This window comes from Oncorhynchus keta, chromosome 18, assembly GCF_023373465.1.
Source record: "Oncorhynchus keta strain PuntledgeMale-10-30-2019 chromosome 18, Oket_V2, whole genome shotgun sequence".
Lineage (NCBI taxonomy): Eukaryota > Metazoa > Chordata > Actinopteri > Salmoniformes > Salmonidae > Oncorhynchus > Oncorhynchus keta.
Window position 1 is genome coordinate 16,662,396 of NC_068438.1, and position 14,311 is coordinate 16,676,706.

The 14,311-nt window shown below is 40.5% G+C and overlaps 1 protein-coding gene across 2 annotated transcripts in view; it reads right to left on the minus strand.

Moving 5' to 3' along the window:
• Positions 1–1,737: 1,737 nt before the first annotated feature.
• The window catches only part of LOC118396847 (neurobeachin-like), a 372,037-nt gene continuing 359,463 nt past the window's right edge, over positions 1,738–14,311 (minus strand). The window contains exons 56-59 of one of the 2 annotated variants that reach the window (XM_052467492.1): positions 8,049–8,150; positions 6,112–6,308; positions 5,490–5,641; positions 1,738–4,946 (exon numbers count right to left, since the gene is read on the minus strand). In XM_052467492.1, the coding sequence (XP_052323452.1) occupies positions 4,856–4,946; positions 5,490–5,641; positions 6,112–6,308; positions 8,049–8,150 (542 nt within the window). In that variant the 3' untranslated portion in view covers positions 1,738–4,855. The remainder of the gene's footprint in view (positions 4,947–5,489; positions 5,642–6,111; positions 6,309–8,048; positions 8,151–14,311) is intronic. The other variant, XM_052467491.1, reaches the window with a different exon arrangement.

The following is a 14,311-nucleotide window of genomic DNA, read 5'->3' on the forward strand; positions in this document are numbered from 1 at the left end:
CTACATGTGAAGCCAATTTGATTGGGATTCATTACCAGTAGCACGTCTTTGTTCCTGATGAATGGTGAATGGTCTTAGTGAATGGTCTTTGTTCCTGATGATGTTAGTGAATGGTCTTTGTTCCTGATGATGTTAGTGAATGGTCTTTGTTCCTGATGATGCTAGTGAATGGTCTTTGTTCCTGATGATGTTAGTGAATGGTCTTTGTTCCTGATGATGTTAGTGAATGGTCTTTGTTCCTGATGATGTTAGTGAATGGTCTTTGTTCCTGATGATGTTAGTGAATGGTCTTTGTTCCTGATGATGTTAGTGAATGGTCTTTGTTCCTGATGATGTTAGTGAATGGTCTTTGTTCCTGATGATGTTAGTGAATGGTCTTTGTTCCTGATGATGTTAGTGAATGGTCTTTGTTCCTGATGATGTTAGTGAATGGTCTTTGTTCCTGATGATGCTAGTGAATGGTCTTTGTTCCTGATGATGTTAGTGAATGGTCTTTGTTCTTGATGATGCTAGTGAATGGTCTTTGTTCCTGATGATGCTAGTGAATGGTCTTTGTTCCTGATGATGTTAGTGAATGGTCTTTGTTCCTGATGATGTTAGTGAATGGTCTTTGTTCCTGATGATGCTAGTGAATGGTCTTTGTTTCTGATGATGTTAGTGAATGGTCTTTGTTCCTGATGATGTTAGTGAATGGTCTTTGTTCCTGATGATGCTAGTGAATGGTCTTTGTTTCTGATGATGTTAGTGAATGGTCTTTGTTCCTGATGATGTTAGTGAATGGTCTTTGTTTCTGATGATGCTAGTGAATGGTCTTTGTTTCTGATGATGTTAGTGAATGGTCTTTGTTTCTGATGATGTTAGTGAATGGTCTTTGTTCCTGATGATGTTAGTGAATGGTCTTTGTTCCTGATGATGTTAGTGAATGGTCTTTGTTCCTGATGATGTTAGTGAATGGTCTTTGTTCCTGATGATGTTAGTGAATGGTCTTTGTTCCTGATGATGCTAGTGAATGGTCTTTGTTTCTGATGATGTTAGTGAATGGTCTTTGTTCCTGATGATGTTAGTGAATGGTCTTTGTTCCTGATGATGGTAGTGAATGGTCTTTGTTCCTGATGATGTTAGTGAATGGTCTTTGTTCCTGATGATGTTAGTGAATGGTCTTTGTTTCTGATGATGTTAGTGAATGGTCTTTGTTCCTGATGATGTTAGTGAATGGTCTTTGTTCCTGATGATGCTAGTGAATGGTCTTTGTTTCTGATGATGTTAGTGAATGGTCTTTGTTCCTGATGATGTTAGTGAATGGTCTTTGTTTCTGATGATGCTAGTGAATGGTCTTTGTTTCTGATGATGTTAGTGAATGATCTTTGTTTCTGATGATGTTAGTGAATGGTCTTTGTTCCTGATGATGTTAGTGAATGGTCTTTGTTCCTGATGATGTTAGTGAATGGTCTTTGTTCCTGATGATGTTAGTGAATGGTCTTTGTTCTTGAAGAAGCAACCCTTTAGCTGTGGTCATCATCAAGCCAAACCTGTGACTAAATCACTTCTTCAATCTGAGAGCCTGGTCATTGTGCTGCGTCGTTCCAGGGGGACGACAGTAGAACAATCTGGGATTTACAAACAGCAGCCACAGCAGCAGCAATAACAACATCCAGTCAGTAGATGGCAGTATAGGATCATCTGTACCAGATCCAGAAGATCGAAGTAAAACAACAACAAACACAATAAACATTTTAGCACGTTGAGCATCCACTCTTGAGATAACTTTTAGTGCATGGGTTTATTAGTAAAATACATATACATACTCTATTCTATATGCCAGACTATTAGGTAAACATAGTACTAGATATGTTTAGACTGCTATAAAGAATGGAAATTCACCTGCATAAGAGCTTGCTTTATTCATTTTTATTATAAATACAACAAAAAGGAAACCAATTTTATATTGCACAGTTGATCAATCTGTATATATTGGCAGAGCTTAATGTAAAACAGCTTCCAACAAACACAAGGAAAATACCTCAGAAATTGCAACATAAGCAAAAAACAATAGATAAATACAAATAACTTGTAAAATCATATGATATACTTATATCAACAAAATATATTACATACAAATCTAACCAAAAAATTGAAAGCAATAAGAAATGTTGTTTAAAAAAATGACATCAAATTGCAGTGCTAATGGCAACACAAATAAAATGCATTTATTTAGCTAAATCCTCCTTACACAAATATTTGTCAAATATTCTAAATTAACCCAGAATGTCAAATTCATATGGATGGTTATTATGAATCAAACCAGTAAAGTAAGATGGATTTTCCACACTACAGCCACTGTGGGTCTCTGCATGTAGAGCCCCTGGTTTAGCTAGACTGCTGTCTGTACCATTACAATGCAAATCCAAACTCTTTGCATAATATCATTTAGTTCTTTCCTTTTCATCTTACTGTCAACTCACATGTGGTATATTTAACATTGTTGTAATATTTTCTGTTTATTCAAAATAATGAAGAATCGTTTTTGTATGACTATAGCCTGTTCTTGGTTAGGTTAGCTACATGCCCCAACCATTCATTTAGCCTGGGTATCAGTCTGTTTGCACTAACATTCCATTCCTTTCCACTACTTGCCATGCCTAATATCATGTCATGTTTGGCATATGACACAGAGTACAATGAGTGGAATGGTAGTACAAAACAGGTCTGGATTGCAGGCTTTAATAAACTCATGGTATTGATAGTTTTCATATTGAGTTGCCATAGTTATCATCCAGAGTTTCTACAACTGATGTCTTGCACTGCCTTCCTTATCAATCCATTAGCTGGAAATACAAACCATGATAACTAAAGAATTCAGTGCTAAACCTGACTAGCCTGTGGTAGTCATTTTAAAAGTAAATAAAAGTCATTTTAAATCCTTGCCTTTGTTGAAATATAAATACAATTGTTACCGAACAACAAATGGGATGGAAATCATTACAAGGATTGTTATTTCCTGTTAATAATGTGAAACGTGATTAAGAAACAAATTACAATTACAATGGACACATTTCACACAGTACGTAGAATTCTGAAATTGCCCTTACAGATATGTAAACACATTATCAAATTAACATAGAACAATTTGTTGTTTTTGACACCTACATCAATAGACTACTGTGATGGGAGACCAACTATCAGTCATTATTACAAACCAACTAATCTACGTCCCAAATGGCACGCTAATCCCTTTATAGTGCCTTTCTTTTGACCAGAGCCCTATGAGTCCTGATCAAATGTTGTGCACTATAAAGGGAGCAGGGTACCATTTTGGACGCACTCTAAGATACGATGTCAGGGAGTCAGGTCACGGTTTGGAACAGAGAATTATGGTTCAACTGTCAAAATGGAGACTAAATGGAGACTAAATGGAGACTAAATGGAGACTAAATGGAGACTAAATGGAGACTAAATGGAGACGTCTTGTTCTTTTCAAATCTTTTCTGGAAATAAACTCTTTCCATCATCCTTATATACAACAGTTTTTTTCCTTTTTTCCTAGAAAAGTGTCCCAAGTTTGATATGTATTTGACATACAAATGTTGTATAAACGTTATTAACCGTAGGTTTGTTTATTGTATTTTTCACAGTTTTAAATATGACCAGTTGAATAAAATCATTTTTTTTAAATCAGTGTTGAAAGAAACTGTCACTGATTTTTTCTCCATGTCTTTTAACCTATATTTTAACCTGTCTTTTTCTAGACCTTAGTATCTACAGTGGGGTCTGAAATTATTGACACCCTTGATAAATATGAGCAAAAATGACTGTAGAAATCATTCAAATACTGAGCCATATTGTATAATAACAAAAAAAATAATTGCTCAGAGAAAGGGATATTTTGTTAAACAAGTCATATATATATATATTTTTTTTTAAATATAGGTTGCAAAGGGAGGGTATTACTGGACATGTTTAAAGTTTACCAATAAACTACCAGCATTTTGGTTTCTTTTAAGGATTTTATGTAATCTATCACACAACATCTAGTGGCCCTTTTGGGTACTTCACATTATCACAGGTCAAAGATCATACCCCCAAGCCATTCTAACCTCCCGTGTTATTGGTAATGGTGAGAGGTTAGCATGTCTTGGGGGTATGTTTTTGACCCTCTGTAACTTTCCCACTCATCATTATTCACTCAGGATTATCAGTAATCATGGTAGCATCCACATTAATTACGAAATGTTTACAAACGTATCATATTCTTATTTACAGTAAAAGTGACTCCAAAATGACAGAATACATTATTTACCATTCATTTCTACCATTCTATAATCAGAAACACAACCTAAACAAACTGAAAATGCATCCAACAAGTTTGTAGGATCCTAAGCTTGATGTAGTCATTGCATGCTAGGGATATGGTACCAAATACTACACTTTTGACAACTTTATTTATAAGAATCTTTAGGGAGCTTTAATTTTCACTCCCACCTTTTTGAGAATAGTTTTTTAAACTTGTTAAACAACATTTATTTCTCTAAGCAATTCTATTAACATAAAATAATATAATTCTCACACTTTTGGGAGCATATAATATAGCTCAGTTTCAGAATTATTTATTTTATAAAGTCATTATTGTTAATCTTCATCAAGGGTGTCAATAATTGTGGACCCCACTGTATTCCTACAGTTTATGGTTAGTTAGTTGACCTGTGAGGTTAGTTAGCATTAGTTAACTCTTATACCGTAATTAGCTATCTTGTATAGGTAGTTAACAGCAGCTAACCTTTGTAGTTGGTTAACAGTAGTGTCCAGGTGTCCTCCAAACCTGTGGCCATGTTGTACTGCCTCTCTGTCTCTGTAACCCTCAGTATCTGTTCTGGTGCTCGTAGTGCCACCGGTTGAAGTCGATGTTGAACGCCACAATGCTGCCGGATGCCATGCCAGTGATGAGAGTCCTGGGGGATGGGACACACACACACACAATACAGTATGTTCATCAACACAATGTACCTCTATATGACCCATTACTTTACTAACATAAACACAATAGGTGTGTGTGTGTATGTGTGTGAGGGAGTGTGTGTGTGGTGTGTGTCTGGTGTGTGTGTGTGTATGTATGTGTGTGTGAGGAAAGTGACGCTTGTGTATTGCTCCAAGGCAAGTGTGCTTTCAGAACCTTGCACTGCAATTTCGTCGTCTCTATGGCAACCAGTTCTATTTAAAGAAAACAAAGCTCACTGAACTGCGAACGTTCCGTTTCCCCAAATGTACCCTGACAAGCATGAAACACACAGGCCCTTTCAGTGTTACAGCCTACATACCGCTCTACAACCACGCACGCACGCGCACACACACACACACACACACACACACACACACACACACACACACACACACACACACACACACACACACACACACACACACACACACACACACACACAAGCCATTGATCCTGTTGTAGAGGCAACCTAACTGGGTGGACTAACAGGACTAACCTCTGGTCGTGAGAGAGGTCCATTGCGCGGATACCAGCATCACAGCCTGGGTAGATGTAGAGTTGTTTGAAGTCACAGGCCTGCCACACCTCCACTACCCCGTTGTCTCCTCCTGTCACCAGGTTCTGACCATCACTACTCAGCATAATGGCCTAGGGAGCACATCATAATAATTATATAATAATAAATAACATAAAAATAAATCACAATAACGACATCATCTACCTCAAATCACAGCCTAGGCCCTATGTAGTAAACTACTTTAGATATTTAGACCCTAGGCCCTATGTAGTGCACTAAGTTTGAATACTGCTGTCCAACAATGATTACAAACACAATTTACTGAGCTTGAGCAATTCAGATTTAAAAAAGGGGTGTGAGGACCTATGCAATCAATAATGCAATCAAGATATCTTAATTTAAATATATATATATTATTATTCATTTGGAGAATGTTATATAATTCTCTTTCACTTTTAAAATGTGGAGTAGGTTCTGTAGATCGGTGGAAAACCTCCCCAATTGAATCCATTTTTTATATTTAATTTTAAGACAGTAAAATGTGAAGACTGTGTAAGGCGTGTAGACTTTTACCTGGCACATATTGTGTCTGTGGTCTTACCCGTGTTGAGTCGTTGACCTCCATCTGAGCCAGTAGTTTTCCATTGATGCTGAAGTTACAGAAACGTCCTCTCTCGTAGCAGATAATACAGTGGCCCTCGCTGGACACGGATATGAGGCGGGGACACAGGCAGTTATCTGGGCCCTCCAGGGCCCGCAGCAGGTCCCCTGTTATAGTGTGGACCAGACACGGACCCTCTGGAGGGAGAGCAAGATAGAGTTACACACGAACACGCATGTACGTATGCACACACACACTGTTTCAAGAATGTTACTCAACATTCCACTCCTAACTGAGATACTCAACATTCCACTCCTAACTGAGATAACTCAACTGTGTACTGTGGCATGTGACATTACAATCCTATCAGCCAACTCAAATACACCGTATAAACAAAAGTATGTGGACACCCTTTCAAATTAGTGGATTGGGCTATTTCAGCCACACACGTTGCTGACAGGTGTATAAAATCGAGCACACCGCCATGCAATCTCCATAGACAAATATTGGCAGACGAATGGCCTTACTTAAGAACTCAGTGACTTTCAACGTGGCACCATCATAGGATGCCACCTTTCCAACCTGTCAGCTTATCAAATTTCTGCCCTTCTAGAGCTGCCCCGGTCAAGTGCTGCTATTGTGAGGTGGAAACGTCTAGGAGCAACAACGGCTCTGCCGCAAAGTGGTAGGCCACACAAGCTCACAGAAAGGGAACGCCAAGTTCTGAAGTGTGCAGCACCTAAAAATCATCTGTCCTCAGTTGCAACACTCACTACTGAGTTCCAAACTGCCACTGGAAGCAATGTCAGTACAATAAATGTTTGTTGAGAGCTTCAAGACATGGGTTTCCATAGCCGAGCAGCCAACTACAAGCTTAAGATCACCATGTGCAATGCCAAGCGTAGAATGGAGTGGTGTAAAGCTCTCCGCCATTAGACTCTGGAGCAGTGGAAACGCGTTCTCTGGAGTGACGCTTCGCCATGTGGCAGACCGATGGACGAATCTGAGTTTGGCTGATGCCGCTACCCAAAAGTATGTGGACACCTGCTCGTCGAACATCTCATTCCAAAATGATGAGCATTAACATGGAGTTGGTCCCCCCTTTTCCAGATGGGGAGACCAACTTCATCTGGAAACTCCAGAGAACGCATTTCCACTGCTCCAGAGTCCAATGGCGGTGAGCTTCACACCACTTCAACCGACACTTGGCATTGCACATGGTGTTCTTAGGCTTAGGCTTCTTAGGCTGCTCGGCCATGGAAACCCATTTCATGAAGCTCTGAACAAAAAGCTATTGTGCTGACATTGTTTCCAGTAACAGTTAGGAACTCAGTAGTGATTGTTGCAACCGAGGACAGACAATTTTTTACACACTTCACACTTAAGCACTGGGCGGTCCCGTTCTGTGAGCTTGTGTGGCCTACCACTTTGCGGCAGAGCCGTTGTTGCTCCTACACGTTTCCACTTCACAATAACAGCACTTACAGTTGACCGGGGTGGCTCTAGCAGGGCAGAAATATGACGAACTGACTTGTTGAAAAGGTGGCATCCTATGACTGTGCCGCGTTAAAAGTCCTTCAGTAATACCATTCTACCGCCAGTGTTCTATGGAGATTGCATGGCTGTGTGGTCGATTTTATACACATGTCAGCAACGTATGTGGCTGACAGCCAAATCCACTAATCTGAAGGGGTGTCCACATACTTTTCTTATATAGTGTATGTTTTTTTTTAAAATACTGTGACTTCAATTTGATAGTACTTCTTTCTATCGTGCCTTGGGTGTGAGAAAAGCACTTTATAAACAAGATTAATCATTATTATTAGATGAAGGAGATAGTGCACTACTTTGGAACAGAGCCATATGGGACCTGGTCAAAAGAAGTGCACTACACAGGGAATAGAGTGCCATTTGGGACTCAGGCTGTCTCTGCTGACCTTTGGCTCCACTGATGACCAGTCCCAGCTCGGCACACACAGAGACACACACCACCTCATGGTCATGGCCGGTCAGCACAGCTCGCGGTGCCGGGTAGTCACCTGGAACACAACAGTTGGGTTTTATTAAGGACAACATACCATGGCTTGGGATCGTTGCAACAGAGCGCACTTCACTGGGGGATGCACTTATTAGGAGCGATTGAGAAGAATGTAACTTTCTGAAATAAGAGCATTCATCAGGCCTCAAATGTGTTGTTATGTTGATAAATAACTGACCACAGACATTGTGAGAGTGACACCCACCCAGCTGCTTCTAGCGAGGTTCTTGTCAATTGTCATATAAATGTTGTGACGGCAGATCATCCCTTCCCCAACCACCCTCCCCTCACACTGTCCCATGATTGATGACGGCTGGGGGAGAGGCTAGTGAAGGGAGGTCCTGGACACCTGGAGTCTCTCCCCTTCTCGTCCCTCTCTCCTCTCCTCCCTTCTACTCCCTTCCACCCCTCTCTCCTCTCACCCCATATGTCCTTTCCTTCCTCCCTCCTCTCATCCCTCTTTATTCTCCCCTCTCCTCCCTTTCACCCCTCTCTCTTCTCCAGTCCCTTAGAGGGTAGGACCAGAACAGACCTGTCAGTTCCAGGACAGTGTGAGGCCTCCAGAGAGACCACGGACTCATCCAGCTCACCTTCCCTACAAAAGATTCAATCAGCCTACACTGAGCCCCATCAAGCCAGCCAACACAACCTCCCCACCCTGCCTCACATTGCAGTGGTATGGGCCGGGCTGGGACTGAGAAGCAGGTGGGGGATTGAGCTCGAAGTAATTTTAATGACCAGGGGCCTCATTTATCAAGAATGTGGACATTTCTCAACAAATTCTGAGCAACGGATAAATGGTAGCCTAATATGTGTTTTATAGCGGGAATAAAAGTCTACATGAGATCTCCTTACCAATGGAAAATGCATCTGTTTCATCATTAGGCATATGTTTTAATGTTTTTATTAGCCTACCATTATTATCATTCCTGTGTATCAAACGCCTCCATTTCCCTCAAAAGAACAATATTTGCTTGCAATACAGTTGATCAACCACTAGACGTGGTGAATACTCATGATCTGAGAGTTGCATGGAGATAAGCAAAGTTTCCCATCAAGTTCAACATTGATAAATGTTGATAAAACACCTTTGTGGGAAAACTGGCGCAGGCAAGCTTTAGTCTTTTCTGTGGGCTGACTGGGCACGGACCTTTGATAAATGAGGCCTGAGGTGTTTAAGGACACATGCAGGCTGGTGTACATTAGAGGGCACTGTCCTCTTCCTGCCAAGGGTTACAACATCTTCAACTCTGTCATACATGAATCATATAATACTCTCCTACCTAGATTGCTGTGAACTGAAGTCTGACAAAAAGTATTATTGTTCATCTTAAAATTGTATCGGAAATTATGATTAACTGCTTTATTAATAATACAAATAAATAGCTCAAATACAGTACCAGTCAAAAGTTTGGACACGCATACTCGTTCATACTCGTTCATACTCGTTCATACTCGTTCATACTCATTTCTTAATTTTTTAAACTATTTTCTACATTGTATAATAATAGTGAAGACATTAAAACTATGAAATAACACATATGGAATCATGTCGTAACCAAATCAAAATTTATTTTATATTTGAGATTCTTCAATTTCAATTTCAGATTCTTCTTTTGCCTTGATAACAGCTTTGCACACTCTTGGCATTCTCAGAAGCAGCTTCATGAGGTGGTCACCTGGAATGCATTTCACTTAAACATGTGTGCCTTGTTAAAAGTTCATTTGTGGAATTTCTTTCCTTCTTAATGCGTTTGAGCCAATCACTTGTGTTGTGACAAGGTACGGGTGGTATACAGAAGAAAGCGCTGTTTGGTAAAAGACCAAGTCCATATTATGGCATGAACAGCTCAAAAAGCAAAGAGAAACGACAGTCCATCCCTACGTTAAGACATGAAGGTCAGCCAAAATATCAAGAACTTTGAACGTTTCTTCAAGTGCAGTCGCAAAAACCATCTTGCGCTATGATGAAACTGTCTCTCATGAGGACCGCCTAGGAAAGGAAGACACAGAGTTAACTCTGCTGCAGCAGAGGATAAGTTCATTAGAGTTAATAGCCTCAGAAATTGCAGCCCAAATAAATGCTTCACGGAGTTCAAGTAACAGACACATCTCAACATCAACTGTTCAGAGGAGACTGCGTCAGGCCCTCATGGTCCAATTGCTGCAAAGAAACCACGACTAAAGGACACCAAAAATAAGAAGAGACTTGCTCGGGCCAAGAAACATGAGCAATGGACTGGTGGAAAAGAAACATGAGCAATGGACTGGTGGAAATCTGTCTTTTGGTGTAATGAGTCCAAATTGGAGATTTTTGGTTCCAACTGCTGTGTCTTCGTGAGAGTTTTTTTATTAATTTTATTTGACCTTTATTTAACCAGGCAAGTCAGTTAAGAACAAATTCTTATTTTCAATGACGGCCTAGGAACAGCGGGTTAACTGCCTGTTCAGGGGCAGAACGACAGATTTGTTGTACCTTGTCAGCTCGGGGGTTTGAACTTGCAACCTTCCGGTTACTAGTCCAATGCTCTAATCACTAGGCTACCCTGCCGCCCCGGCAGAGTAGGTGAATGGATGATCTCCGCATGTGTGGTTCCCACCATGAAGCATGGAGGAGGAGGTGAGATGGTGCTTTGCTGGTGACACTGTCTGTGATTTATTTAGAATTCAAGGCACACTTAACCAGCATGGCTAAAACAGCATTCTGCAGTGATACGCCATCCCATCTGGTTTGCACTTAGTGGAAATATCATTTGTTTTTCAACAGGACAATGACCCAAAACACACCTCCAGGCGGTGTAAGGGTTATTTGACCAATAAGGAGAGTGATGGAGTGCTGCATCAGATGACTTTTCCTCCACAATCACCTGACCTCAACCCAATTGAGATGGTTCGGGATGACTTGGACAGCAGAGTGAAGGAAAAGCAGCCAACAAGTGAAAATGATATGTAGGAACTCCTTCAAGACTTTTGGAAAAGCATTACAGGTGAAGCTGGTTGATAGAATACTAAGAGTGTGCAAAGCTGTCATCAAGGCAAATGGTGGCTACTTTGAAGAATCTAAAATCTAAAATATATTTTAATTTGTTTAACACTTTTGGTTACTACATGACTCCATATGTGTTATTTCATAGTTTTGATGTCTAAACTATTATTTTACAATTTAGAAATAATATAATAATAATAGAAAAAAGTAAAAACAAAAAAAAACCCTTGAATGACTAGTTGTGTCCAAACTTTTGACTGGTACTGTAGGTAGCTACTGAAGACCACTATGTGTTTCATCTATAGTGAATAACTTATTAAATGTTCACTGAAAAAACTGATATCAAACATCCTGGTTTGATTGATATGGAATATGATTAGTTAAAGTTCTCTCCATAGAAGAAACCTTCCTTTGTTAGGGAAGGTGCACAGTACAGTAAGCATTGTGTGTGTGTGTGTGTGTGTGTGTGTGTGTGTGTGTGTGTGTGTGTGTGTGTGTGTGTGTGTGTGTGTGTGTGTGTGTGTGTGTGTGTGTGTGTGTGTGTGTGTGTGTGTGTGTATTCTCCTGCAGTATAGTGCTGCAGCACCCTCTATTAATTGGAACAAACCAAGCTGAAATTCTTAATTATCTTCAGTAAAGATAATGAGAAAAACACTCACCTCAACCACAGCCTCATGTGACACCAGTTCATGCACAGCACACACATACATTATATATATGAACACACACACACACACACACACACACACACACACACACACACACACACACACACACACACACACACACACACACACACACACACACACACACACACACACACACACACACACACACACACACACACACACACACACACACACACACCAGAAGTGGTTGTTTTGAACACAGATAATTAGTGAGTATGAGGAACTAAGTGAGAAGAGCAGCAGAAATCAAATCACACTCTGGAGCTGAATAGCAAGACATCTGGAGTATTTACTGGAACGCAAGTGACACACACCAGTGTTATGTGTGGGCCCCAGGGGGCCTGGCCCGCCCTTCCCCAACCAAATAAAATATTGAAATAATGATAATTTATTTGACTGAGATGCGCACCGACAGAAAGATGCATTAATCTCAGATAAAGCACCTGAGTGAGCAAAACACCACCCCTCTGTCTCTGTATGTGTAGACCAAGATTTGGGAAATCTTTTTCTATCCAAATCCGGCTTTAAACTTCTTCACAACAGTATCTCGGACCTGCCTGGTGTGTTCCTTGTTCTTCATGATGCTCTCTGCGCTTTTAACGGACCTCTGAGACTATCACAGTGCAGGTGCATTTATACGGAGACTTGATTACACACAGGTGGATTGTATTTATCATCATTATTCATTTAGGTCAACATTGGATCATTCAGAGATCCTCACTGAACTTCTGGTGAGAGTTTGCTGCACTGAAAGTAAAGGGGCTGAATACTCTGTCCATAGGACAACAATCAGTCGTATATTGCACAAATCTGGCCTTTATGGAAGAGTGGCAAGAAGAAAGCCATTTCTTAAAGATATCCATAAAAAGTATCGTTTAAAGTTTGCCACAAGCCACCTGGGAGACACACCAAACATGTGGAAGAAGGTGCTCTGGTCAGATGAAACCAAAATTTAACTTTTTGGCAACAATGCAAAACGTTATGTTTGGCGTAAAAGCAACACAGCTCATCACCCTGAACACACCATCCCCACCGTCAAACATGGTGGTGGCAGCAGCATGGTTTGGGCCTGCTTTTCTTCAGCAGGGACAGGGAAGATGGATAAAATTGATGGATGGAGCCAAATACAGGACCATTCTGGAAGAAAACCTGATGGAGTCTGCAAAAGACCTGAGCCTGGGACGGAGATTTGTCTTCCAACAAGACAATGATCCAAAACATAAAGTAAAATCTACAATGGAATGGTTCAAAAATAAACATATCCAGGTGTTAGAATGGCCAAGTCAAAGTCCAGACCTGAATCCAATTGAGAATCTGTGGAAAGAACTGAAAACTGCTGTTCACAAATGCTCTCCATCCAACCTCACTGAGCTCGAGCTGTTTTGCAAGGAGGAATGGGAAAAAATTTCAGTCTCTCGATGTGCAAAACTGATAGAGACATACCCCAAGCGACTTACAGCTGTAAACGCAGCAAAAGGTGGCGCTACAAAGTATTAACTTAAGGGGGCTGAATAATTTTGCACGCCCAATTTTTCAGTTTTGATTTGTTAAAAAAGTTTGAAATATCCAATAAATGTCGTTCCACTTCATGATTGTGTCCCACTTGTTGTTGATTCTTCTGGCCAGACAGCATCAGATACATGGGCTACATATAGTAAGACCGAGTGGCGCTGTTTCGTCCGCTAGTTTCTGCAGCGAGGAATAAGCCCAATGCGTTTCTATGGGCACAATATGCAGACCTAAACTTGTTGAAAGGCATTATATACAGATCTCTGGTTTCAGCCACTTGAACATTAGAAAGGAAAGTTGGCAGGGTGCACAGTGCACTGTTCGGAGGCTGGCTTCCCCTAACGTAAAAATGATATAATTACTCCTGTCTAAATAAAAATCATTTAAAAGTCCTTACCAGAGAGCTTGACTTAGCCACAGAGCATCATTGGCTCCTTGTTTTTTTAAATAGCCTATGCTTATTTGCGAAGCCAGAATTGGTGCAGTGTGCGCGGCTATAGGCCTGGCTGAACATTGAGTTGCGTCTGTCAGTGATAGCATCTTAAATGTGTTGAGATAATGTCTTGAGTACAAGAAGGAGGGGCATGCACTAAGCTCTCCAGAATGTTCTCCGGTGTCTCTTGCCAAATCTTTCACAGTCGTTGTTTCATTGTGTGAATGGTTTGCCCTTTGACTGTTGATTTGTATTAATTCAACATGACATACACACTGTTCAAAAGTTTGGGGTCGCTTAGAAATGTCCATGTTTTTTTAAAGACAAGCACATTTTTTTGTCCATTAAAATAACATCAAATAGATCAGAAATACAGTGTAGATAGACGTTGTTAATGTGGTAAATGACTATTGCAGCTGGAAGCGGCTGATTTTTTTATGGAATGTCTACATAGTGGTACAAGAGGCCCATTATCAGCAACCATCACTCCTGTGTTCCGATGGCACATTGTGTTAGCTAGTCCAAGTTTATAATTTTACAAGGCT